Source organism: Gavialis gangeticus, unplaced genomic scaffold (assembly GCF_001723915.1).
Source record: "Gavialis gangeticus isolate Ggan-Ray unplaced genomic scaffold, GavGan_comp1, whole genome shotgun sequence".
NCBI lineage: Eukaryota > Metazoa > Chordata > Crocodylia > Gavialidae > Gavialis > Gavialis gangeticus.
The window spans coordinates 74,333,670-74,360,101 of NW_017729029.1; the positions used below are offsets into that span (position 1 = coordinate 74,333,670).

The 26,432-nt window shown below is 41.7% G+C and overlaps 1 protein-coding gene across 1 annotated transcript in view; it reads right to left on the reverse strand.

Annotated features, from left to right (window-relative positions):
- The window catches only part of SH3RF1 (SH3 domain containing ring finger 1), a 177,124-nt gene that overhangs the window by 60,876 nt on the left and 89,816 nt on the right, over positions 1-26,432 (reverse strand). The window contains exons 2-3 of the mRNA XM_019521760.1: positions 3,570-3,845; positions 2,019-2,114 (exon numbers count right to left, since the gene is read on the reverse strand). Coding sequence (XP_019377305.1) covers positions 2,019-2,114; positions 3,570-3,845 — 372 coding nt within the window. The remainder of the gene's footprint in view (positions 1-2,018; positions 2,115-3,569; positions 3,846-26,432) is intronic.

Consider the following 26,432-nt stretch of genomic DNA (forward strand, 5'->3'; position numbering starts at 1 on the left):
TTACTATGCATCTGTGCTAGTTACAGCACAATAGGATCCTACCATCAGCTGAGACTCCAGGCACTTTTGTAATGTGAGCAACTATTATTGTGATGTTAATTTTCCATAGTTCCAGAATTTCATAGTTTTTAGGGCCTGGAAGGGACCTTACAGATCATCGGGTCCAGCCCCACTGCACGTGGGCAGGAAAGACTGCTGGGATAGCAGATAGCTAGATAGGTGTCAAGATGTTTTTTAAAAATTGCCAGGGTAGATGACTATAGTTTGTATTAGCTGCCTGTTACTTTTTGGTTGGAACAGAAGGTGATGGCTTTGACATATGAGGACCCTGAACTGTTTGGAACCTATCAACTTGAAACACCATGTCCCTCCTTGTATAATCACATTATATCATAGGCTTATCATATCAGAGGCATTTAAGTATCTGCAGTTTGGTCTAAAGAGGAGGCAGCAAGCTGTTCTAAAGTTCTGCATCTCTGAAAATCATTCCCCTGCTTCAGCTACAGTATAGCTGTGGTAGCAAAAAATTTCAGGTTTTTTGCTACATATCCTGAGTTATGGATTTGAGCCTCACTCCTTACTTGTGCCAAAGGGCTGCCCCCTTCACTAACCTAGCTGTAAATGGATACCAAGTCATTTAAGATAATCAGACTTAACTAGACACTTAACAAATTATCAGAGAACACCAAGATGGGTAGAGTTGCAGGAGCTCTGGAGGGTAAGGTTTGGATACAGAATGACCTGGACAGACTGGGAAAATGGTCCACAATCATGCAGATGAAATTTAAGGACAAGTAAAAAATCCTGCATTTGGGGTGGAAAAACTGTATGGACAAATACAGACTGAGGAATGACGGGCTTACAATGGACTACAAGCTGAATATGAGCTAACAGTGTGCTCTTGTTGCAAAAAGACCAACAGCATCCCCGGTTGTATTAAGGGAAGTGATTCTTCCCTTCATATCAAGGGAAGTGATTCTTCTGCTCTACTCAGCAATAGTGAGGCCTCACCTGAAGTATTCTCTTCAGCTTTGGGCCCCGCACTTCAAGAAGGATGTGGATAGATTGGAAAGAGCAGAGCAACAAAAATTATTAGAGGCCTGAGAGACATGATTTATGAGGAAAGACTGGGAAAAACAAGGGTTATTTCATCTGGGGAAGAGAAGACGGAGGGGGGATTTGATAACAGTTTTCATATACCTGAAGGGTGATTACAGAGAGCAAGGGGACAGACTTTTCTTTGTAGCAGCAGGGGACAGGACTAGGAGCAAAGGCCTCAAACTAAAGAAGCCGATGTTTAGGATAGAGAGGAGGACATTTTTGACTCTGCAGGTGGTCAAGCACTGGAACAGGCTACCTAGAAAAGTTGTGGAATCTCTATTCCTGGATATTTTCAAGAGCAGGTCAAACATACACTTGGCAGAGATGGTTTAGTTGCACTGATCCTGCCTTGAGCAGGGGGCTAGACTAGATAACTTCCTGAAGTCCTTACTAACCCTGATTTCCTATGAACTTATGGCCTACCCATGCTAGCCCAATGAGCTAGTAGGCTTAAGTGTACCTTAACCTTGTCTTCCTTAGTTTGAAATAGCCTAATTTACCCTCCCTCAGGTTGTTCTCATTTACTTTATTGTAGTGAAGCATTAGGAAGTGAGAGCTTATTGTTTAGCAGGAAGCGTCTATAGAGATGGAACAGGTACTTCCTAGTATAAACATAAAAATGATGTTCCTGTCTTAAAGAGCATATAATCTAACATTATACGCAGTATAATGAACTTAGGTAACAAGACAGTATGGAGAGAAACAGTAAGGAAAGAACACTGATTTTTAAAGCTATGAGATTACTCAATTCATGCACCTATGTGTCATAACAATGTAAACAAAAATGTTTATGTTTTAGGCATACCTTAACGTTTTTGTGCACATTTTAGCATTATTTTCACCATTTAGGATTTTAGGAAGACACTAAGTAAACTGAAATTACTACTCCTAAAGCATTATAGCTATGCTTTACTCACCTCAACATATGAAATAGGGAATATTCCTATCTTGTCAGCCAGCATTCCTTCAGCCCAGTTTTCATCAACTCGGCGAATCACAGTCAGAACATCATCCTGTACAAACATGCAATGATTATGTCTCTTAGCTCTAATTAAGTTCCTCATTTAATTTCTCTCCACAACACAAGGGAGTACATGGAAAAGAATTCTATAGCAGGCACTTCACAATGTGAACCTGTAGCTTTTGGAATTAAATAGTTCCCAATAGTTTTTTTCTAATCTTGGTGGAAGTCCTGCAAAGAGCCCAAGAAGTGGTATTTGGGCTTCTAAGTAACAGACTGCCTGCTGTGCCAAGTCTATTGTATTCCTTCAGTCCCCTTCTGTGTCCCCAGTTAGACAGAATTGAATTGCAAACTCTTTTTATCTGTCAGATGACTTGTATTACTCTATTCCTAGCAGTTACTTTTCTATTTAGGCAAGAACACTAGAAACATTTGAAAGCATAATTGACATCAGTTCCATTGACACACCCACTGAGTTTTAAGCCTGGTTGCCAGAATCTTATATTAGGAACATACTACTTGCTCTTTATATTTATTTTATTTATTGCTCCAGAAACTTCATTAATTTATATTTCATTGCATGAGTAAAAATGTTAGGAAACATTTATGTGCATTAATGTAAAACAAAAGATTAAGAAAATTCAAGACTGCATACACTACTTAAAAATCAAAGCTGCATATGTAAGCTAATACAGATCACCCTTGTGAGCGTTAATATTTTGTTCAGTAAAAGCCATTATCTGTTCACATGTAGCTGCACTGATTTCCTCAGAGAGAGTTGAATACTTAGGGTTTCCTGCTTTTATAATTTCAGTCATCCTTTCTACATTTGATAGCTGAGGGCAATAAAGAAATCTGATTATTTCACATTAGATCTTATAGATTTGTGTAATCTTGCAAAGTTAACATATCTTATAAATGTGTAGGGAACAAAAGAGAACAGCTCCAAGCTATGGTTAAAAGTGCCATTAAGAATGCTCTTCATAATCCTAATATTTCTATTAAAGCTTCATATAATTTCATGCCTTGTGAGACAGAAAAGGAGTGAAAAAGGAGTGAAAAAAAGAATTTACTATTTTGCAAAAAGCAATTTTACTCATGTGTGAGACACAGGGCTCAAAGTCAGTACTAAAAATAATCTGCAAAAAATGAAAACTTGGCAATTAAAAGTAAATAAAAAAAGGTTTACTTCAGAGAGAATATGACTTCTTTTTACATTTCAATCTCTCAAATTCAGTGTGCTTATTACAGTAATTAAGAAAACTTGACTCAAATGCAATGGTGAAATCTTTGGACAGGAAACAGGTCTAGCTGAGATGGACAGAACTCATTTAATATTGAAGAAATGCTACACGAACTCCCATGCTTTGGCCTGTTGTGGGCATATCAGAATTACAGAAGAATATATAGATAGGACCTTTAGAAAAGTCTTACATTTCTTCTAAGTCACTAAACAATAATTCAAACTTTTTTTTTTCTTAAAAGAATCATTTCTAAATGTTTTTACCTTTGAAAATGGTAAACAGTCTTTGTCTGCTTCCTTGTCTTTCACTTCAAAATCATAAAGTGCTTTGCACTGAGGCGGAGGTTGAGGTAAAGGTTTAATAATCTGAACAAAGTTGGTAGGAAAAAAGCCATGGACACCATTGACTTCTCCATGATACCAATTTTCATCCACTTGCCGACGCAAAATGATGATGTCACCTTTACTGAATTTAAGATCTCCAGGTTCTTTTCCTTCATAGTTATATAATGCTTTGGCACATGGTAACTGAGGAACACCCTAAAAAACAAAAATATCAGAATGAGTTTTGCATCTGCAAATAGGGGTGTGGATTGTGCTTTCATAACATTTGAAATGGGCTTTGATGTCTAGAGATGAAAAGCATTAAATGCAAAATAATATTATATATTATATATATTAAATTTAATCCCAAGTTTTACATCAGTGAGTATAACAGAATTTTAATACACAAAATTAAGCAGAAAATGTTTATAGGCTTTAGAATAACGTAGTAAAAAATCCTCATCACATACTTTAACAAAAAGGGTAAGGCAGAAATGATTTTTCTTTCTTGCAAGGATTCAACAGAGAGGCAGCTTACGGTGAATCAGTACTTAAACATAGAAATAATACTAAGCTTTCAAGGACTATAACTACTTAACTTGGCCAGAATAAAAAAAAATCAAGTACTTTTCTTTTGTAGTCAAGTAATGTGGATCTGTCCAGCACTTAACAGAACAGAACACTTAACATTATATTGTATACCCTGCAGCTGGATCTTCTTCTTCTTCTTTTGGATGAATTCACATAGCAATTATGACTTTGATAGGGATTAATTTTCCCTTTCACAACACATGCAGTGTTCATTCTATGTAACATGAAGAACTTCAATAAGTATGTTTTTGTAACATGACACTTTTTGTAACATGACACTTCTAGCAAAATACAAATCTATGATGCTTGAATAGATGAAATCACAAATTCACTTACATGAACAATATAATAAAAGATTATATTTCTGAGTATGTATTAACCCAATCACACCAAGCTATAGTTGAGAGCTATAGCTGGAAAACTTGCGTGGCTGAAAACTTTATCTGAAAACTCTATTGCTTTCCCAATTATGAGCTTTCCCATCCAAGCAAATCCAAAATCTTTCTATATTTGTCCACTATCAGACTTCTGTCACCTCATCCTGTTCTCTCTTATGACAATATGGAACTTCAAATGAGACCTACATTTAAACCACAGTGGTAGATGCAACTGTTTTTCATTTACATGTTAAAACAAGGAGTCCTGAGGCGCGTTGGGACTAAGATTCAAGCACACACTGGCACATTCCAAGCAACAACTAATGAAGTTATTCTTAATATCTGCTCAAGAAGCGTGCCAAAGCAAATTTTCTTGAAGCAACATAGTCAACCAATATAGCGTCTATTTGAAACTATTCAAAATGGAAAGATGATCTCACGAGATCCCTTCCAGCCCTAATGTCTTTGAAATCTATGAAGCAAAGGTAATATAAAAATCAAATCAGTTATACAAAACACCACATTGCTGAACAACTACTAGGCACATAAAAAGTTTCCCATTGTGTTACTAAGGAACTTTAGAAAGAAGCTAAGTAAAATGCATTACAAAATCCTCAAGGTAGCTTCTGCTTGTTGACTCTCTGAACCTGTTCTACACCATGCATACATGAGTTTGAGGAACGAATCCATATATTCTGCTTTTGATCTCAGCTTTTTCATTTCTTAAACTATTTTTAAGTTAGGTGACAATTCTGTCACATTTCTTGGATTTGTAATGTAAGGTTACCTCACCATGGGAGAAGTCTCTGTTGCTACATTGCACAGAGAGCAAATATTTTCATTTAAATGAACTACATGCCGGATGTTCCACAACAGATTTTTAGACTTGTGATAATTAAGAGCTCATGTTATTGCCACTTGGCTTCAAGTGACTCATCCACATGCTAAGCCATCATTTCTTGAAGGCCTGTGTACACTTTGAAAATTCACATCTGCATAAGCACATTAAGTTATACCAGAACAAACCTTCAATATAGATGCACTGAGCCATGTAATGTGGGGCTCACTCCCAGGCTAATTAATCCTACCAGATACCAATAAAATGCATTGGAATAAAATGCATTTTATATCAGTGCAGTGTATCCCCATTAGGCATTTGCATGATGCAAATTTCTCTATGGAAAGAGCCTGAAATTGGTATAGTTTTATCCATATTCTCATACATTCCATAAGGAATTTTCAACAACGTCATGGTACAGTTAGAAAAATATCATGTCTAAAATATACCCTATATATTACAAATATCCAATAAAAACATTCCTTGCCCTGAAGACAAGACAGAAGGTGAGAAAAATAAAATTTTATTTCCATATTACGAAGAAGAGGAGGAAGTAAGAGAAAGTTAGTTTTGTCCCTAAATCTGAAGTCACATTAAAAGTTCAGTTCTCTCTGTGGCTCAAGAGAACTGAACCTAGGCACAGACAAGGGCCTTACCCACAATACAATGCAATCTATGGATTTGTTCTACATTTTCAGTTTTACATGAATGCAATGCATACATGAACATCTGACATGTCACTAACATCCTTTGTGGTCTTCTAGACTAAGCACAGACACTCAAAAAGCTCAAGGCTGAATCAATTCCATCTTTGCAGGTTAGTCTAATCTGCATAAATTGAACCAATAAACAAATGAACAGACATTCACTTTTGATTCCAGAAATGCACCACATTCAGCCATAGGCCAGAAGCCAGGGGGTGCTACAGCACACCTCTCTCCTTGACCGGAACAGACAGCTTGGGTCAAGACTAGCCTGTTCCGAGGGGGGAACTTGTGGGGAGAGGTGCAAAGCATCCTGGGATGGTGCGGGACTGTGAGTTAACTTGAATCTGGAGGGGATCTGGGACAGAACTTCAATAAACCGATTTAACCTAAATCGGTTAAGTTTGACACTACATGCATCCAGGTTTATCTTAAACCAGCTTTGGACATTTTGAAAGCAATGCATGTGTACTGAACTTCTGTTGTGTTACAGATCTGAACCGGTTTCTGATTACTTATACTGGTTTATGTGTAATTTCTGTCCCTAGCCTTGAAGTGCACTGTCGCTAGCTTCAGAATAATAGACCTAAGGTGAAAAAAATTACTGTTTTCTACATACAGAAAGACTTAAGTCCTGAATGAGGAAGGGTCTCAAAATGTCAACAGGATCAGGTAACTGGCCTTTGTTTTTTGTCACATGCACTGACAGAGATAGCATACAACTATCAAAACCAGAAGAAACTAATTCACTTTGGGGCTAGAAGTGTTATATCCTCTTTTTAAATAGCCAAGTCTTAACTGAATTCATTTTAACGTCTTGAAAATACATTTGTTTTTTTCTCACTTGGTAAGGAAAGCAGGAGTGTAGAAACAAAACACATGTGCAATGCTCTTTGGCAAGTACTCATGTAGGTGGCCTCTTGATTTTACAGACACTATGCCTTGCATGTGGCAGAATGAGGAACAGAAACAGCTGATACCCAATCTGTTGGTTACACTACAAAACAAAAGCTTTCACATTTTGTATATATTGTCCCTCAGGTGCCCCTCAGCCCCAATTGCAGAAAAGGAAAAGATTACAAGTAAGATGGCAGGTGGGAGCCCTCTGATCTGCAGGCACGATGGGACTGATAGAGGCCATGTAGAGGCATTATATTTCTATTGAGAGAATTGCTGTTCTTCTGGTAGAAGTGAGGAGCATTCATGCAATTTCTCCAGAAATGTCCACTGCTAGAAATGAATGTGTGTTCATACCCAGAGTCTGTAAAAGTCTGGCTAAAGAATCACTGAGTCCATCCACAAAATGCACTTGAGAAGTCACCAAATGATGGAGGGACTGCTGCCGCCAACGTAGGCACAGGAGTGCCTACATGTTCCTTCTCCTGATTGGTGGCAGAAGCCTAAATCCACTCAGTAGGGGTAATCCATCTTTCACAGAAAGAAGGGTTCCACTGGGGCTTTGCAAGTGAACTGACAAAACTTTGTAAAGATTAGGCCTATGAAAAGTGCAAAAGTTGTATGGACTGAGCAAAGGTGTGGGTGATGTTAGAGGCAAAAAGAGAATAGATCTAGGAGGTCCTGTAAATCATACCCAGCAAAGTGGCAGCTGTCTGGACCAATCCCAAGTTTCCCTGGAGAGATGGAATCAGAAATTCTCTTAAATAAAGAGGAATGGAAAGGATCAGTAGTAGCATTTGTAAGAAGGAAGAAAACAACCAGCCTGGCTGCAGAAAGAGCAGAAGTACTGCCAAGTGAGCTCTACCCAGATGCACAGAATTCTCCTTCACAAAAAGAAGAAATCCTATTTGCTGAGCTGTTTCCCATCCAAGGAAGGATGGTGCCAGATTCTGCATCAGGACAGACCTTCAGCCTGATGCTGATGAACAAGAACTAATACCCCAGAGGCAAGAAGAAAAGAGCAGGACTTTGAGGAGCTGAGACCACCAAACAACCATAATCTCCCTGGGTTAAACAGATCAGATATCAAGGAATGACCCTGACACACTAGTTAAGGTAAAAACAATATTCAAGATCTATTCTATTTGCATGAACTCGAGAATCCTCCCAGTTAAAAACTCTGTCTATACCCTTTACTGAAGAGTGCTTCTAAAATTTGTTACAGTACAGGTACAATAACAATTTTTTCTTTTTTTAAACAACAGCAGTTGTGCTGAAACCATGTCACAATGACTGCAATAGACTCATTAATTTAACATCATCAAGTTGACCAAACCAGATATTGGAACTACTAACTGTGTAACATATTGTGTATCACAGAGTAATGCAAGCTTACCTACAATCAAACATCCAAGCATCTGGCTATATTTTTGTATGACGTCCCTTTTTAGCGAAACTCTAAAAGACTGAGAGACCAGTCTGTATGTCAAGTTTTTCAAAAGGTTATTTCCCACATTAAACAAAAGATTCCAGTCTATAATTTTAAAAAGAACAATGTTCAATGAACCAAGCACTTGTTCTCACTCAGAGAGCCAATGATTAAGGATAAATGGTTAAACGACTCGGAAGAGTAATAAAGCAAATGCCTTTTCCTTCTGTAACATCTAAAGGATAAAGTCAGAACAATTGCGTTTGATTGCACAGCACTATTCTTTTGGGTGTAATATATCAAGAGCCCACCAGGGCACTACCTCCACATTCCTCCCATCTGAATGATCTGAGAGTCATGTCTCGGCTGGGGCCTTTTTGGCTTTGCCTTTAACAGGCTTTCCCAACTTCTGCCTCCCACCCTTAAACTCTCAGAGGCTGTTCATCAGGCTAGAGGGCCCTGAAGATCTGCTGAGCCAGAGTTTACATTTCACTCTGAGTTTTTCACTTGGCTAAACATGAAAGGAAGGCTTAAGGAAAAAAAAAGCAAAAAGCTCTGTGCTATCTACCCATCAGTCTGCAGCTGCCATTCATCCCTGCCAGCTGTATGAGAAGCCACCAAAACAAACAAATAAAAAACTTCCCTGGCAAATGATTTAAAATATTTTTTAAAGATACTGTAATGAACACAGATTTTTTATTTCCTCATATTTTTAAGCAACATCATTGGGATGTCTAATCATGCAGCTTATTTTACTAACTATTGTAACTGCTTTTAACCAAGAGTATAGAGTTCTTAAAGAAAATGTTAAAGAAAAGGTGAGAGGGGGAAATCTATGGCAACACAAAAAAACAAATGGAAACTTTACAATATAAAAAGCAACCACGTGCACGAATGTGTATGTGTTAGAGCCGTGGTTTTCAACCTGTGGTCTGCAGGGGTCCCCTAGGGGTCCGGAGACTGTGTGTAAGGGATCTGTGAAAGACGACTATGATCAATCAACAGTATGTGAAAACCTACACTTACAATTCAAAGGGCTCTGCACCTCTATTTGAAATTTCCAAAGGTGGGGGGACCTTACAGGAGCTGCACCTTCAAAATTTTGTAGGGGTCCGCAAATGAAAAAAGGTTGAAAACCACTGTGCTAGAGATATTAGCTTAGAACAGCAAAATTGCTCTAGCAGAGACTTCCTCTCCAAGCCCAAACATTTTGACTACAAAGACCTATGGGTTCACTTATCACATTTCACTTTTGGTCCAAGTTTTAGATTTATGTTATTGCTACCTTTATCTCTATATACCCTTTTAAAACTGGCAATATGTAACACAATGTATCTTTAGACCCTTCAAGGAAGGTCTCCCATAGAAACCTTTGCCAGGAGCACCATCAGTTATACATTTCATTCTTATATGAACTAAAGCCCTAGGATATCTGTAGTTATATTAGCAAAACAACTGGGTTTTCAAGCCAGGACACTTTATATTACTTGGGAAAGCAGCATAAGCTACATCAGAAAAGGGGGTATTTGTTGGTGTAAAACAATGCTGTTACAGGCATAACAGAACCTCTGTCCCCTTTATGGTCACTCAAGGTGTCCTGAGGAGGAAGTCTAATATTCTCCCACCCTTAGATTACCACCTGGGCAATAGTGCCACAGGTATCAGAGGAGTAATAAGTAATTTCTGTGCCCTGAGAGGCAGCAGTGGTCAGGCCAGCCGCAGCAGCCTCCATTGTTCTTGCACTTTCTCTAAATCAGCACCTGGGTGCCCTGCTCACCCACCCGTTATGCTACTGGTGTGTCAACTATGTTTACCTAGCAGATTTGACTGATTTTGGAAACCTGTGGCATTTCCCTTCAGCACTGTATGATCAGTGGTATATATATCGACCAGACAGTCTTCTTAAAACCACAGCACCATTTATATTTAGGTGCATCAGCATCTACATGTGCACTGGTGCAGAGTAAAAAACTGCAGCAGAATGGTACTAGCTTTTACAAGTACTACCCTGCTGCAGAGTTTATTAGTTTACTCCAGCCTAATAGCCCTGTAAGTGTATATGCTGAGAAATGTACTGTGTAGCTAATTATTTGTACTCCACAGTAAACTTTTCATGTACACACATCCAGAATGTCTATTTGTGGCCAAAGTCAGAGCAGGATGGCACCTTAAGAGACTAACTTCTTCAGAAACCTTATTCTAAGTAACTTATTCACAGCGGGCACGTCTACGAGAGACACTAACTGTGCAGTAGCCTAATACAACTGCCCAGTAATGTACTGGGCAAAAACAGCGCTAATACAATACTGCGCAGTAGTATTAGGCTACTGTGCAGTAAGTGTCACTAAAAACCTGAGTGCCGGCACTACTGCACAGTAGCATGAGTTTCCATGTATTGATTTAGTACTTGGTTAACCAAGTGTTAAACTTAATGCACAGAAACTATGGTGCATTAATGAACATGCAGGTGGGCCCACTAGGAATACGGTACTTAGATGAAAAAGGATTTTAAAACAAACTACATACATACCTAAACCCTCTGTCTCATAGTCTCATAGTTGTCAGGGGCTGGGGGGACCTTACAGATCATCAGGTCCAGCTCCCCTGCATGTGGGTAGGAAAGACCGCTGGGATCAGAGGACCCCAGTAAAATGGGCATCAACACTTTTTGAAGATTGCCAGGGTGGGTGACTGGACCAGCTCAGGGGGGAGCCTGTTCCAAACCCTTGGTACTTGACTTGTAAATAAGTTTTTCCGTATGTCGAGCCTGAAGTGATCCTCAGTCAGCTTGTGCCCATTCTTTCTTGTCCTCCCCTAGGGCGACTTGGTGAGCTTATGCTCCCCCAGGCCCTGAAACTTCCACTTACTTTAACTTCCACTTAACTGAGAGGTGGATATAGCAGACTCAGCTGACCTTTGGTAAATGGGTATAAGCGTCTATCCCAGCAAGTTTCAGCCAGGGTGCCATGACAGACTGGGGGCTTTGACATCCTTTCAGGGGTGCCACACATTGTATGTATTGTATGGTGTCAAAACATGAATACAAGATACGCCCAAAGATTTCAAATAGGAATCCATGGTCTTAAAACACTCTAGCCTGTTATGCTCTTTGAGTTATTTGCAACAGAAGAATTGCTCTAGTGTTTTTCTATAGCCAAAAAACAAATGAAAACTAAGAGCTGGCATTTTCTGATGGGTGCCTCAAGTCTACAGAATTTGAGACCATTAGTCTATCCACTCTTTTCTTACACATTGATAGAGTAGAAATAAAATGTAAGAATAAGTGTTTCATTTCTGAATTTGCCCCCCTGTAAAAACACCTCCTGATAAAGGGTTAGAAATTCCTTCCTCTCCCCAACCAAGCTGAGAAACTTCTGTAAAAAGAACTGTTTTTCCTTGGAGCCAAATCTTTTCTTCCAAAACATGGATCTGTCTAATCTGGGATTAGGAAAGCAAAGGGTTATCAGAGGCAGAAAGCAACAGGGAGTAATCTGTAGCTTACACAGAAGGATGGACGATCTAGTGGTTAGCGTACTAACCTAAGATTTGAGAGAGCTGAATTCAAGACCGCTCTGTTCCCAATTGATTGTCATCACCTCTGCCTATAGCTAGCTCATCTGCTTTCAGTAACTGAACATTATTTAGCAACAGGGGAATAGTCTGGCAATTTGCAAGTCTGCTGAATAAATGTTTGATTAAATGTTTGATTAAATGTGAACAACCACAAAAGAGGTGCAGTGCATTGCAGAAATACTTCTCTGTAAATGTATTGCCCTGTCTACCCATGAGATGCAGTTAAGCAGTTTTGATTTCTTCCAAAAGATGGCAGTCGATAAGACTGGGCAAGGCTAACTTCTTCAGACTCCCCACAGGCATTAACATCAGTCTGGTTCTCGCAAGCATCTTCCCCCCTCTCAAGAGAAAATCCCTTTTAAAACTGTACATGTTGGTCCTCTTCATCTGTTATATTCATGAACCTTTACCTATAATGGCATTGTCTCTAAAAATCCTCAATATCAAAACCACCCCCCTTCCACAGCTACTTCCATGCTTTCATCCTAAGTACACAAGATTTACCATCTATCACCAAGGTATACATTAATAGTATTTTTTCTAAGATCTACAACCAAGCTTTATGTTACAACCATATTTGCTCTGATCCCCATTGATCAGGATGCACACCTGAGGGATATGAAGCAAAGAGATTCCTACATTTATAATGCAATCCCATAACCACAGATATTCATACAACAGACTTAAACCCCGCTCCAACCTGCTACAAAACCAAGCCCTGACAAGGACAACAAAATCCCTCTTCTTGTAACCTGTTCACTCTCCCTTTCAGCATCAACTCTCTGCCACTGTGTGACACAGTCCTATTTGTTGCACTCAAGGAACATGGATCTAGACCCACCATGAAAAACTAGAAGACTCCTTTAAAAAGGAGGCCACCGAGCACACAGCAAAAGAGTTCTTGGGACAAATAAAAAAGAAAACAAAAACGGGAGTAAGGATTACAGGTTACTAACAAGGAATTCAGAAGGGGACACTGAGCAGAGCACACTGGCCAGGGTCCACTCCTCCCTAAATGATTAAAGGGAGCCTGTGGATGTCAACCAATGAAACACTGCTTGGAGGCATGAATGGACTAGTAAAAGGAAGACAGCCCCAGCCAGAACCTCCTTCCTGGTCTTGTACATGGCCAGCTTGGCCAGAACCAGGAGGAGGTGGGCTAGGAGGTCCCGGGGCTTGGTGGGATGATGGGTGGGGAGTGCACAAAAGAAAAGGCACAGGGAGAAGATAGTGCAGACAGAACCTCAGCAGGAGATTCTGGAGGAGGCGAAAAAAGGGATGCAACCTGGCATAGTCGAGGTATGGGCCAATGGGCCAGGATCTCTATCTCTTGGCAAAAAGTGCAGGTGTTGGGGTGTCTGCTATGTAAAACAGGTTATGGAAAAGATGGACCTATGTTCTGACCCAGTAAACTGCTGCTCTTAAGTTCTTAATCTACACCTTGGACACATTAATGACCTCCAACCCGTCCAGAAAAATCACAACTACCTTAAGAAAGCCATGGGGGACAAGCTTGTCCTGACTAACAGACAGCCCTCCAACCTCAAACAACATTACAAAAATACTTCTGCTATTTGGAGAACCCATGCTGGTATAAGATCTACAAAAGGAGAGCTTGCAAATATAACTATACTGACCCACTTTTTATAGAGTATAGCTGGCCTTAGAAATTCTTTCCTATGCAGCCTTCGTCTTTGCCAGGTAAATCTGAAAGTTCATTTATAGCTCCCCCTACAAAATGAGTGAAAGACAGCATTGCTTCTTTCAAGAATCCTTACCTCTCCCCTATCTCTTTATTCAGTTCCCTTTTTGACTAATATTTTCCATTTCCCTCCACACTCTGTAACCTTGAACTGACCCTTGACTGAACTTTTTCCTCTCTCTTCTCCTAGATATGTAGTTCTGCCTATCAATACACCAGTGCCTCTGATGACTGTATACTATAAGGTCCCCTTCTCTTTGGTGATTCTATTTCCCTCTTTTATGACCACCTGAAGTCCTAACAATTCAGCATGTGCCACATGTTTTTCACATGTACTAAATGTGACCGTGTCACCCTCAACTTTAAAAAATTGCACCAACTTCCCATTTCATATTCCAGTTTCAAATTTTCTTACATTTCAGTCCCCATAAAATTAATCTACCTTAACTTGTGCTTTCCTCCTATACAGTTCGTGGCCTTGCCTCATTTTCCTTCTGCTCTTTTCCAGGTTCTCAGCAGAATCTTCTATTTTGTAGCCCTACCTATCTGGAACAGATATCTTGTATTTATGTATCATATCAGCTCCATCACCTCATTTTAAATCTCCATTTAAAATCCCTTTGATCACCCTAATTTAATTTTCTACCCCCATCACTACTCTTTCTATTACTGTATTTAATTCTCAAATATTTTGAGATATAGTTTCTGAGAAAATATCATAAAAGCAATTTTTTTTTGTTGAAGCTGTCTATATTAGTACATGTAAATAGGCTGTCCTTTCTGAAAGTTTCTCATTACTCTACACAATAAATTCACTGTCATCAGTTCTGTGTACTGTATTCAAGCCGTCTTACAGAGCATTTGAATTTTAAGTCTCTCAGTACCTTTGTCTGAGTTCCAGATGCAAATGTTCCCAATAAGCCACCAAAAAGGAAGTTTAAAGTTGGCTTTTTACATTAATATTGCTCATCTGTTAAACAGTTCAAAGAGAGGCAGGTTTGTTCAAAGGCAGACCAGCTTAACTGGGACATTATTTATTATCTCTAACTAGAACCACTTTCTTGTCTGGGCCAATTTTCTATATTTAGCCATATTATGAAAACTTTCTGATGGGCTCTTCAGAATCATTAGAAGCCTAGAGGTAGGTAGAAGGCTAAAGTTCTGTTTAATATATTAAAAGGAAGATAAATATATTTAGAGCTTGATCCTCACCTGGTATAACTCGGAATAGGTATATTAACTTAAATGAAGTGACATAGGTTCTTGACTGAAGAGGAATGCTCCCTCCCCGCTAATTTTGGGGGCCTTTGTTGGCCCTTTAAGTTTACAAGGTTGTGGAAGAAATAAATGTAATCAAACATTTGTGAATTCCTCCCTTCCCCACATATTTTCTAATCAGCTCTAGTTAAAGGGGAGCGCCCCACCATTTCTGCACCAGCCCCCACACCCCTTGTGACTGCAGACGGAGAGTGGGGGCCCGGCCCGCCTGCTCTTGGGCTGGACGGAAGGCTGTGGCATCCCACCAGCTTGGGGCGCATGCCTAGAGGGGCAGCTCTGGGGGTGGCAGGTGTGAGGCCTGGCAGGAGGTGCCGCTGTTGATATTGGGGCTCAGACCTCATCTCTTTTGCTATTGTGGGTGGCGGGCAGGAGGGGGAGCGCTCTTGGCTTTGCACTTGGTGGTGGCAGTCGAGCTGTGCCCAGGTTCTGATGAACAAGTGAAGTGGTGCTGGCTCCTACCCTGGGGGTCTTTAAGACAAGGCGAGACCCCACCTTGCTGGGGTCGTTTGACCCAGTACTCTTTCCTGCCATGGCAGGGGTTCAGACTTGATGATCTGCTCAGGTACCTTCCAACCCTACTAACTATGAAACTATGAAAGGTGTAAGAGTCTGTACATGCACATATTTCTTTAGGGCATTACTTGGTCTACAGTCACTGTTTTTAAGAGAAGGGTTCTTTTAACAAGCAAAGTAGTTATTGAATACAAAGTGGAGACGCCTTGACATAAGATGCAAATTACTGCAGAATCTGGCAAGAGGTTGCTCAAAACCCTAAACCAAGGGGGGCCCAACCTACGGTACATGTACCATGACAAACTTCTGTGTTTGGCACATGGCAGATTAGGGAGGTCACAGTGGCAGGGACCAGACAGCAGAGCAGCAAGTCAAGAAAGGAAAGGGATAAAAGTGGCACTCAGAGTGTGTGCAAGGCTAATTTGTGTCAGGCCTGCCAAAAAGGTTGACCCCCACAGCCCTAGACTAATTTTATCCAAACACAAACTTGTTTTGTAATCAAAATGATATCTAGTCTAGATAACATGTTGAATAGATTTTCAGAGAAGTGGAACAATTGCGACTCCAAACAGTGCAAATTTTATGTAGTCCCTACATCTGAAGTTCAGCCTATGTGTTTCTAATGATTTAGTTCAGAAACAGCCTCGGTCTGAATTAAAATACCACCTAACTTTGCTGAGCTTCTCTTCTACCAGCTAACCTCTTATTTGTCAAGGGAACTGGTAAATTTCTATATGCACGCATCAACTATTGCTCCCGATAACAAGGGATCCTGATTTTCCGATAAAAGATCACAAAATCTCTGATAAAACCCCCAAAATCTGTGTTTAAAATTAAAGGTCCCTCACTCCCCCACACAGCCCCCTGGCCCTATTTGTGCCTCTCACTTTCCCCACCCACAGTCCCCCCACAGCCCTGCTGGTGCCCCTCACTCCATCCCACACCCCTGCTGGTGCCCCTCGCCCCCCACCCACATTACCCTGCCCTGCTGGAGGGGGCCCCCAGCTTCCCAGGCCAGGGACCTGGGTCCACAGCCCCCTGCCCCTAGCAGTAGGCAGTGGCTGCTACAGCAGAGCAAAGCCTGGCTCCCCACCCTGCTGCGGGCTCAGGAGTGAGGCTCCCCACTGCTGTGCGCACTGCCAGAGGGTCAGAGGGTACCCGTACCCCCCAGCTCTGTGCACAGGGCAGGGGCAGGCTGCCTGCTGCAGGCTCAGGCTCCCTGCTCTGCTGCCTTCCCCAAGACCTCCACAGCCCAGCAGGTGTAACCTAGCACCGCAGGGCCTCGTAGGGAAGCTCCTTGCCGCTGTGAGCTCTACACTGCCCTGGTGATGAATCCCCTGTGCACACAGCAGGGGCAGCAGCGTGGGCTTGTGCCCCTCACTGCAGCCACATAGGCAGGGGACGCATCACCAGGGCAGCACAGAGCTCACAGAGGCAAGTAGCTTCTCCACACAGCTCCTCTGTTCCCTGTGGCACCAGGTCACACCTGCTAGGCTGCAAAGGCCCCAGGTAAGGGAAGCAGGGTAGGAAGCCCACACCTGGCCCTGCCCTGTGCACAGATCTGGGGGGCCACAGGTTAACTCCACCCTGGGAGTGCGCACAGCAGCAGGGAGCTGACTTCACCCCTCCCCATCTCCCAGATGAGCCACCCATGGCCCCATCCCACTCCCCACTGGAGCCCTGCAGCTGCACATAGCAGCCCTGGACCCCAAGCCCCATGTACCACCAGGCTGGGCAGCAGCCCTAGCCTCAGTTCCTGCGGAGCCCCTTCCTGTCCTCCCTATGGGGGCTAAATCTCCCCTGGCCCCCCCAGACTTACTGCAGGAGCTGCTCTCCAGGTTGCCTAGAGGCCACGTGCATACACATGCACATCCGCCCCCCCACCTGACCGCCCTCCTCCCACTCCCTCCCATCCCCTTGCAGGCTGGAACTCTGCCAGCCTGCAGAGAGCTCTTTGCAAAACTGCAAAATCCATGGGTTTCTCCACTAAAATGAGAAATCCAATTTTCCCTCTGGTAAAAGGAAAAACCCGCATTTTTTTTCCATTTTCCCATGAGAACCGGAAAATCCAGATCCCTGCTGATAACCTATATCACACCCACCACTTTAGAGGTTGAACTTGATTGCCTGGCTCCAATCACAATACAGGAGAGGGTTACAAAAAATAAACACCGTCTGACAGAAGTCAACACTCACTGATTCCTGTGACCACCTACTTCATTGGATTTGATTACCACACACCATGTGGCCAGTTAACTTAGTTGTCAATAGCAGCACCAGAGGAACCTCACTGTGTGTGCTCAGAGACTCCCTAGATATTGTAAACACAAAGTTGGGCTCCTTTACCCTGCTAGTGAAAGGAAGTGACTTCACAGTCAAGAAACACTTCAAAAGGGGGGATTATCAGCAGCTTGAGGTTCTGAGATAAATTCTCCTCGTTTTTCCAAACAAGTTGAAAGTATCAGTTTGCAAAAGCCATATACTGTCCTCTTCGTCCCTGTCACCTTCATATGCATGGAAAACCTTATTGGAGTTTCACCCTTCCTGATCTCAAGATAGTAATGTTAGCTTTCCAAATAAAAGCATGAAAAAGCTGTGCTACAAATTAGGTTTTGAATTCATAGTTGGCCAGTAAGAACATGAGGGAACAAAAATACATTTCAGAATTTGCTACATGAAAATCCAAACAATACATGTCATAGAAAATTGGAGAAGCACCTTTTTACAGAATTATTTTCTACAAAATAACTGAATTTTTGATCACTTGAAAACAAAGAGATGAATTTACTTTGAGAGACCATAATAGCTGGCTATCCTGCCAATGCGCCACAATCATCTACTACTACATCCTTGTGAGATATAGAAAGCTTTTGCTAAAATCAGCTGGAAAAACACTCCAAATATGAAGTAGAAAGAGGGAAAAATATAGAGAGGAAACTACAGTAGCATCATGTGTCCCATAATATTTTCTCTCATTATCCCTGCCACAATCTGGAAAAATTGAATCTGCCTGCCCAATCTGACAGAGACCACCACTTGACTGAAAAATCAAATTTTATATACTGTATATCTTCAAAGGCACAAAAGTGCGGTGGGTGCTCTAGTCCCCTTGATTATGAATGGGAAAGCCAAAGGGAGCTAGACTCCACGCTCTTTTTGGTGCCTTTGAAAAATCTTATGAGTCACTGCTCATTATAGCAACCTTTTGCTTTGATAATCTTTTATACTGTATATCTTGTGAAGCTCATAAGAATATAAAATGAACCCCAAAGGGTATGTTGGGTGGGGCTAAGATCTTTTTACACAGAAATTCTTTTCAGCAGGAAAGTATACTTGCATTAAAACTCAGAGCAGTGATTTTCAACCTGTGGTCCACAAATCCCTGGGGGTCTATAGACTATGGCTAAGGGGTCCATGAAAGATGACTATGATCCATCAAAAGTATGTGAATACCCACATTTACAATTCAAAGGGGTCTGCACCTCCATTCAATTTTTTTTAGTGGTCCACAAATGAAAAAAGTTTGAAAATCACTGTCATAGAGGTGATGAAAGAAGGAAGGGTCCTGGATGTACTGGACAATCACAGGCAGATCCTGCAAAATTGTGCAATGCAATTTTCAGGTGTGTTACCAAAAGTATTTTTAGTACAGACAGGGAAGTATTTTTATTATTGTGCAAGTCACTGGTTAGACTCCATTTAGAATATTGCATATTAACGTTCATAAAAGGTACCAAGGTTCATATTTCAAACTGGAACAGGTGTAGAGAATAACTACGAGGATGGATGGGGGGGGAATATAGAGCCTATTCTATGAAAGGAGATCAGGTTTAGCAAAACGCCAAACAAACCAGGTTTAGATGTGATATGATTATTCCTTATAAATATGTTCAGACAGTAAATATCAGGGAATGAAAAGGGCTATTTAAATCAAAATGCAATGCTGGTACAAGATCAAATGGATACAAACTAGTCACAAAAAATAAACTGGAAATAAAGAATTTTCTCAATTATCAGAACTGAAGTTTTGGAATGTTCTTTAAAGTAGTGGTAATAAGAAAGCTAAATGGCTTCAAGAGAGAGCTTGATAAGTTTATGGAAGTGAGAGGAAGATACGAGAGAGATACTTCTGGAGCAGTATGCAAAATGTGGGATGAGGCTTTTTAGTATTGCCATGAGGGTTGTTAAGAGGGAATCTGATTACCATGTGAGTTGGTTACGTATGCAGAAAGTGTCCGAAAATCCCATGCACCGCAACTCTTGAGCTAGGGACAGAAGTTACACATAAATTGGTTACAGTGGTCAAAAACTGGCTTAAACCAGTAACAGAACAGAAGTTCAGTGCACATAAACCAGTTTCAAAATGCCTGAAATTGGTTAAAGATAAACCTGGTCGAATGTAGTATCAGACTTAATATTTGGGTCAAACTGGTTTATGAAACTTCTGTCCCAGATTCCTTCCTGGTTTAATTTAAATCAGAGTTCCAAGGAATCCTAGCATGTTTTACAGCCTTGGGCTGGGATGTGCTGTCTGCTCCAGCAGAGAAGGGTTGGTTGGGGGGAAGAAGGGAGGCATGCACTGCTCCCCCAAGCAAACCCCAGCTGGGGTTAACCCCACCCTCCCCCAAGTACACAGCTGCCCTGCCCTGCTAACCTTATTGAAATTTACTGCTCACTGTGACTGTAGACTACAATCCCAGAAGCACCTAGAAGCAAGAAGAGGAAGCTGTAAGCTACCCTGCAGAGTCCTGCTGCTGTGATTCTGGACTGCAGATCCGAGAGACCTCAGGAGCAGCAGGAAGAGAAAGCAAACATACAACCCATGATGGCTACATGCTAGAAATCCATGCTCTACCACCCCCTGGCATCTGGCTTGAGTCACTGCAGGCATGTGGCTGCATTTCCAGAATCAAAAGTAAATGTCTGTCCAGTTGTTTCTCAGTTTAATCTCTGCAGTTTAAACTAACCTGCAAAGGCTGAATCCTCAGGCTTTTTGACTGTCTGTACTTAGGATGGCTGCCTGATGGGTCTTCCTCATGCACCCAGGCTTAAACTGCCTGTCCCCAATGAAATCAGATGGAATATATTCTGCATGGCTGACTCCTATTTTATGCAACAGCTGGTGAAAATAGCTGCAAAAATATGTGGTGGCTTGATGAACATACAGGAGAGCAATGAATATGGTATGGACCCTGCAATCCTCACTGGAACAAGAGATTCATCAGACAAAATCCCCTTTATTGGAAGGAGAAAAAAGGGGAGCTTGCATTATCTGGAGAAGGTGATTCCATGTTCCAGAAGAGGTGATATGATTAATATGAAATTATTAATAGAGTACACAGCAAGGTGCCACACAGGAACAGTTGTAAGAATAAGTATTAACATACAGACAACGTACAACCGCCATCAGCTTTGTTCATCTGGCTATTAGATGCATACAGCATGGACTATCAATGTTTGCAAACAAAACAATTCCCTTAATAAACCATTACTAAAACTACCTCTCTGGAACCTGAGTATTAAACACAGAATACAAACTGCTGTGTTTCTTTATTTGTTTAAATTTAAATTATTTATTTTAAGTGTTCTTAATACAACCTGCACTCTCAGTGAGGTCACAATACAGAGACACAGAACATTTGACTTACTAATAAAGCACTGATTTGGACTTCATGTTAAACGAACAAAAGCAGGTCCTGCTCCTGCTTCAAGGAGCTGTCATTCTACAAACAGAAAAAAGGAGCAGATGGGCTTATCATAGAATAATGCAAAAGATGTAAGCAGTGCAGCAGCGTGACTTCCTGAAGCCTATTCTTCTTTGGAAGATTAACACCAATCAACTTCATGAAAAAATGAATTTTGTAAGGAATGATTTGAAACAAAGAGTGTTCAACTGATATGCAAAAGGAGAGGGAGAGGTCCCAGGTATAGGTTTTCCATGTATGGAAAAAAGTACAAAGATAAGAGGCAGAAGTGTGGGTGGAATGGAAGAAGAAACAAAGGACCAGGAAGGCAGCAAGACACATCGTAGCCAAGGACACACTCCCACTGAGCTGTGAAGGTGAAGATGTAAAGTCTGAACACAACACAGAAAGTGTGAGGAAGCCAGTAAAGGACTGTGAACAGAGTTGTGACTTGGTAAAAGGGGAGTGAAAATATTTGTTAATCTCCTTAGATTGCTAGTGAGAGTGAGACAAGAAGGGCAGAGGGGATGCCTGCGAAAGAGGAAGTTGCGGTATTTCTCTAAAGGACAGGCACAGAATTTTACTTAGAGAACTTGAAAATGATAGGATTTATTTTTCCCATTAACTTTGAATTATTTTATTGCCCCAAAAGACAACTGAAATCAAAAGGATATTGACAACTTAAAATAAAACTGTGCTTCTGTCTGGATTTGATAGAAAAAATTTTGTGTCATCATAAGTAATTCCTGACATTTCTGTAACATAAGGGGGGGATGTCTATTTGCTCTCCCTCTTTTGTGCAGTCACTATTTTATTAATGAGCTCATTCTGTTTCACACACTAACATCAAACCAGCACTTGCATGCACTCAGCTTGGACCTGGTCACATGAAAACTCTGCCAGGCTCTTTCAGAAGGAGTTTCCTAGCAACACAGCAGGAAAGCTCCTGCTGATTCAAGCTGGAGACCAGGAACGCCTCCTTTTCTTGGAACGCTTGCAGGAGCCTAGAAGTAATATGATCTAGGTGGTGATAGCTGGAGGATGTGTTTGTGGTTGAGGGGGGGGTCCCTTCTTTCCTCACCAAATGTATGTAAGGGGCCAAGAGCTATGGAGAGTGTGGGTGTAAGATGGCTCTCCTTCCCCGCCTTGGAGTCTCTTTGGAGCCTTGGAGTCTCTTTGGAGCCAAGATAATTTTACACTAATACACAGAGCTTGAAAAATCCTCTTGACTTTTACAGAAAGCAAAAGGTGCTAATTTTAGCTGTCACTACTGTATACACAAACATATGTATCCTATGTGTGCAGAGTAAATGACAAGCTCCATTTGCTATTTATTTTACTTGTTCTTTGAACTCTCCAGGCCTCAAAGTGAAAGACTTCCTGAAATGAAAATTTTCTTTGAACACATTTTGTGGTATTCTACTTACAGCAGCTGGTTGGCCTTTTCAAAAGGCAACTAATCCTAACTGAATTATGTATTTTCTCTACCATATATAATAACAAAGGGCTAGCTGAGCACAGGAGACTGGTATATTAACATTTACCTCTTGTGTAGTGAGAAGCTGGATTTGTACCTCACATGTACAACAGCCAGGCTGTAAAACTATCACACTATAGACAAATAGCCAGCCTAAGATAAGTCTTTTTCTGGAAGGTGTGATTGTTGAAGCAGACTTGGATCTAATACTACATATTGAAACATAAATCAGTATATAATATTTCAGTCATTTTGATAACTCTTTCACACATTCAGAAGTGTAGATTTAAGCATGGAACACCAGTATGAGAACACAACTAAACTGTACTGCCTCAAAGCACTCCATGGTGTCTCAGGTGTGTAATGCTGTAAGGATGATTTTCCCACTGGAGTCCTCTACCACTTTTAACATATAGACTCTTTAAATACCATATTCAAAAAAGCAGAGGGGAAATGTTTTATTGTCTTTGTGCCAGAAAGTGGCTAAGACATATTAATTAAAAAAAATTCAGAAATCCAGGTGAAAAAAAAGGTAAAATAATTTATCTAATTATAATAATAATTAGAAAATAATAATTATAAATTATTATAAATAATTTTTTTTTTTTAAGGAAAATAATTTTTCCTGCCCTCCCTCCAAGAACAATTAAAATACTTGAAAGTAAAAAGAGGAGGGAAGGGAAGGGGGAGAAAGAGAGACTAATATCCTATTAATTTACTAAAATCTACATAATCTTATTTTTGATTAAATACATTAAATATGACAACACACAATCACGTCAACTGTTTTTTTTTAATTTCCCTTTTTGTACAACTCCCTCAGCCATGTAATGCCTATTTAGAACCATATTCCATTACTTTTATGCTAATTACAAGTAACAGGGTATGGCTGGAGGGTAGGGCTAGGATTGTCTTGGGAGATTTCAACTACCCTGACATCTTGTGGGAAGAGCACTCGGCCATATCTGAATGGTCACAAAACTTTTCACGTGTGTGTATGAGCTCTGTCTGACTCAAGAAGTCTATGGATTGATGAGAGGCAAAGCACTGCTCTACCTGGTACTGGCAACCGGGGATGACTTAACCAGCAACCTAATGACAGAAGGGAAGCTGGGAGATAGTGACCATAAGCTGATCACCTTCACCATCTGCCATAAAGCAGGCAAGTCAGTCAGTAAAGCAGAAGTCCTTGACTTCAGGAAAGCCGACTTTGACAAGCTCAGGAGGCTTGTTGGTGAGGCCCTAAAGGACCACGACCCAAAGGGGAGGGGAGTTCAAGAAGACTGGTTGCTCCTTAAGGGAGCGATCCTAGAAGCTCAAGCAATATCTATCCCGTCTTGGAAGAAAGGCAGCAAAAGGGCACAGCAGCCCCCTTGGCTCTGTAGGGAACTAGCAGACCTCCTGTGTCTAAAAAGAAAGACCTATAAAGGATGGAAGGCTGGATCCACCCCAAAGGAGGAATACTTTGCACTGGTCTGGACCTGTAGGGAGTGAAGTAGGAAAGCCAAGCTGCAACTGAACTCCAGCTGGCTACACATATCAAGGACAATAAAAAGTCCTTTTTTAGATATGTGGGGAGCCAGAGGAAAAGCAAGGGTAATGTTGGAGCCCTGCTAAACCATATGGATGAACTGACAACCAACACCCAGGAAAAGGCCAACCTGCTTAACAGGTATTTTGCGTTGGTTTTTCACCATCCCCAAGAGACAGCCCTGCTCAAGGTAGTACAGGACACCCAGGACAAGGGAGAACTGTTACTCTTCATCAATGCTGACCATGTGAAGGAACACCTTGACAAGCTAGACACCTTCAAGTCAGCTGGCTCAGACAGCTTACCCCCCAGGGTACTGAAGGAGCTGGCAAGCATCGTAGCTTGGCCACTGGCACGGATCTTTGAGAACTTGTGGTGCTCGGGTGAAGTGCTGAAGACTGGAAGAAGGCCAATGTGGTGCCTATCTTCAAGAAAGGGAGGAAAGTAGATCCGGGGAACTACAGGCCTATCAGCCTGACCTCTATCCTGGAGAAGATCTTGGAGAAAATCATCAAAGAAACCATTCTTGACAAACTGGCTGAAGGCAATTTCCTGAGGAATAGCAAGCACAGGTTTGTTGCAGGTAGGTCTTGCCTGACCAATCTCATCTCCTACAACCAGGTGACATATCACCTGGACAAGGGAGAAGATAATGAAGTCATATATCTCAACTTTAAAAAGCTTTCGATCTGGTATCCCATGATCACCTTATAGAAAAACTGGCCAACTGTGGCCTCGGCTACATCAGAGCCCACTGGCTGGGGAACGAGATTTGAGGTCGGACCCAGAGAGCAGTAGCTGATGGAAGTCAATCATTGTGGTGTGCCATGACCAGTGGGGTTCCCCAAGGCTCCGTCCTGGGGCCTATTCTTTTCAACATCTTCATTAATGATGTGGACATTGGTGTCAGAAGCGGACTGGCCAAGTTTGCTGATGACACCAAACTTTGGGGTAAAGCATCCACACCCGAGGACAGGATGGTGATCCAGGCCAAACCTGACAGGCTCAGAAAATGGGTGGATGAAAACCTGATGGGCCTTCAACACCAAAAATGCAAGGTACTCCAATTTGGGAAGAAAAAACTGTAACATGCTTATAGGCTCGGCAGTGCTATGCTTGCTAGCACCACGGCCAAAAGGGACTTGGGGGTCATGATTGACCACAAGATGAATATAAGCCACCAATGTGATGTTGCAGCTGGCAAAGTGAGCAAAACTCTGGCTTGCATCCATAGAAGCTTCTCTAGCACATCCTAGGATGTCATCCTCCCGCTGTACTCAGCCTTGGTGAGGCCACAGCTGGACTACTGTATCCAATTCTGGGCTCCACCATTTAAAAAGGATGCGGAGAAGCTTGAGAGAGTCCAGAGAAGAACCACGCGCATGATCAGAGGGCAGGAAAACAGGCCTTATGATGAGACGCTGACAGCTATGGGATTCTTCGGCCCTGGAAAAGCGCAGGCTCAGGGGAGACCTGGTGGCTGGCCAAAAGGATATAAGGGGTGTACATCAGGATCTGGGGGAACGCCTATTCACCAGAGCGCCCCATGGGATGACAAGGTCAAATGGTCATGAACTTCTCCAAGACCGTTTCAGGCTGGACATAAGGAAGAACTTTGTTACAGTACGAGCCCCCAAGGCCTGTAACAGATTGCCACCAGAGGTGGTGCAAGCACCTACTCTGGACTCCTTTATGAGTCAATTGGACATTTATCTTGCTGGGATCCTGTGACTCCAGCTGACTTCCTGTCCCTGGGGCAGGGGGCTAGACTCGATGATCTTCTGAGGTCCCTTCCAGCCCTAATGTCTATAAAATCTATGAATCTATACAATTAAAGGCATGACAAAACAAGTAATAAGCCAAAATTATTCCACAAAAAATGTGGAATAACTTTGTGGCTTGTTCTTATCATGACATTAATTGAAACGTGGCCAGATGCTCATTTGTGGCTGGGAGCCCCATCAGCTGATACAGCTTCTAGATATGGGGTGCAGCATGCATTGCTGTGGCTGCAAGTCTTGCAGCTGATGGGGCTTGAAGCTATGGCACTGTCCCAAGGACTGCTATGCTTGCAAGCCCCACAGCAGCACTCAACACATTGCCGTAGCTGCATATCTTGTCACCTGTGAGACTCCCAGCTGCAGAAGCTTACTACTTCCTGGTGCAGAGGGTGCCCAACACTGCAATCCCAGGCTCCACCTGATTGTAT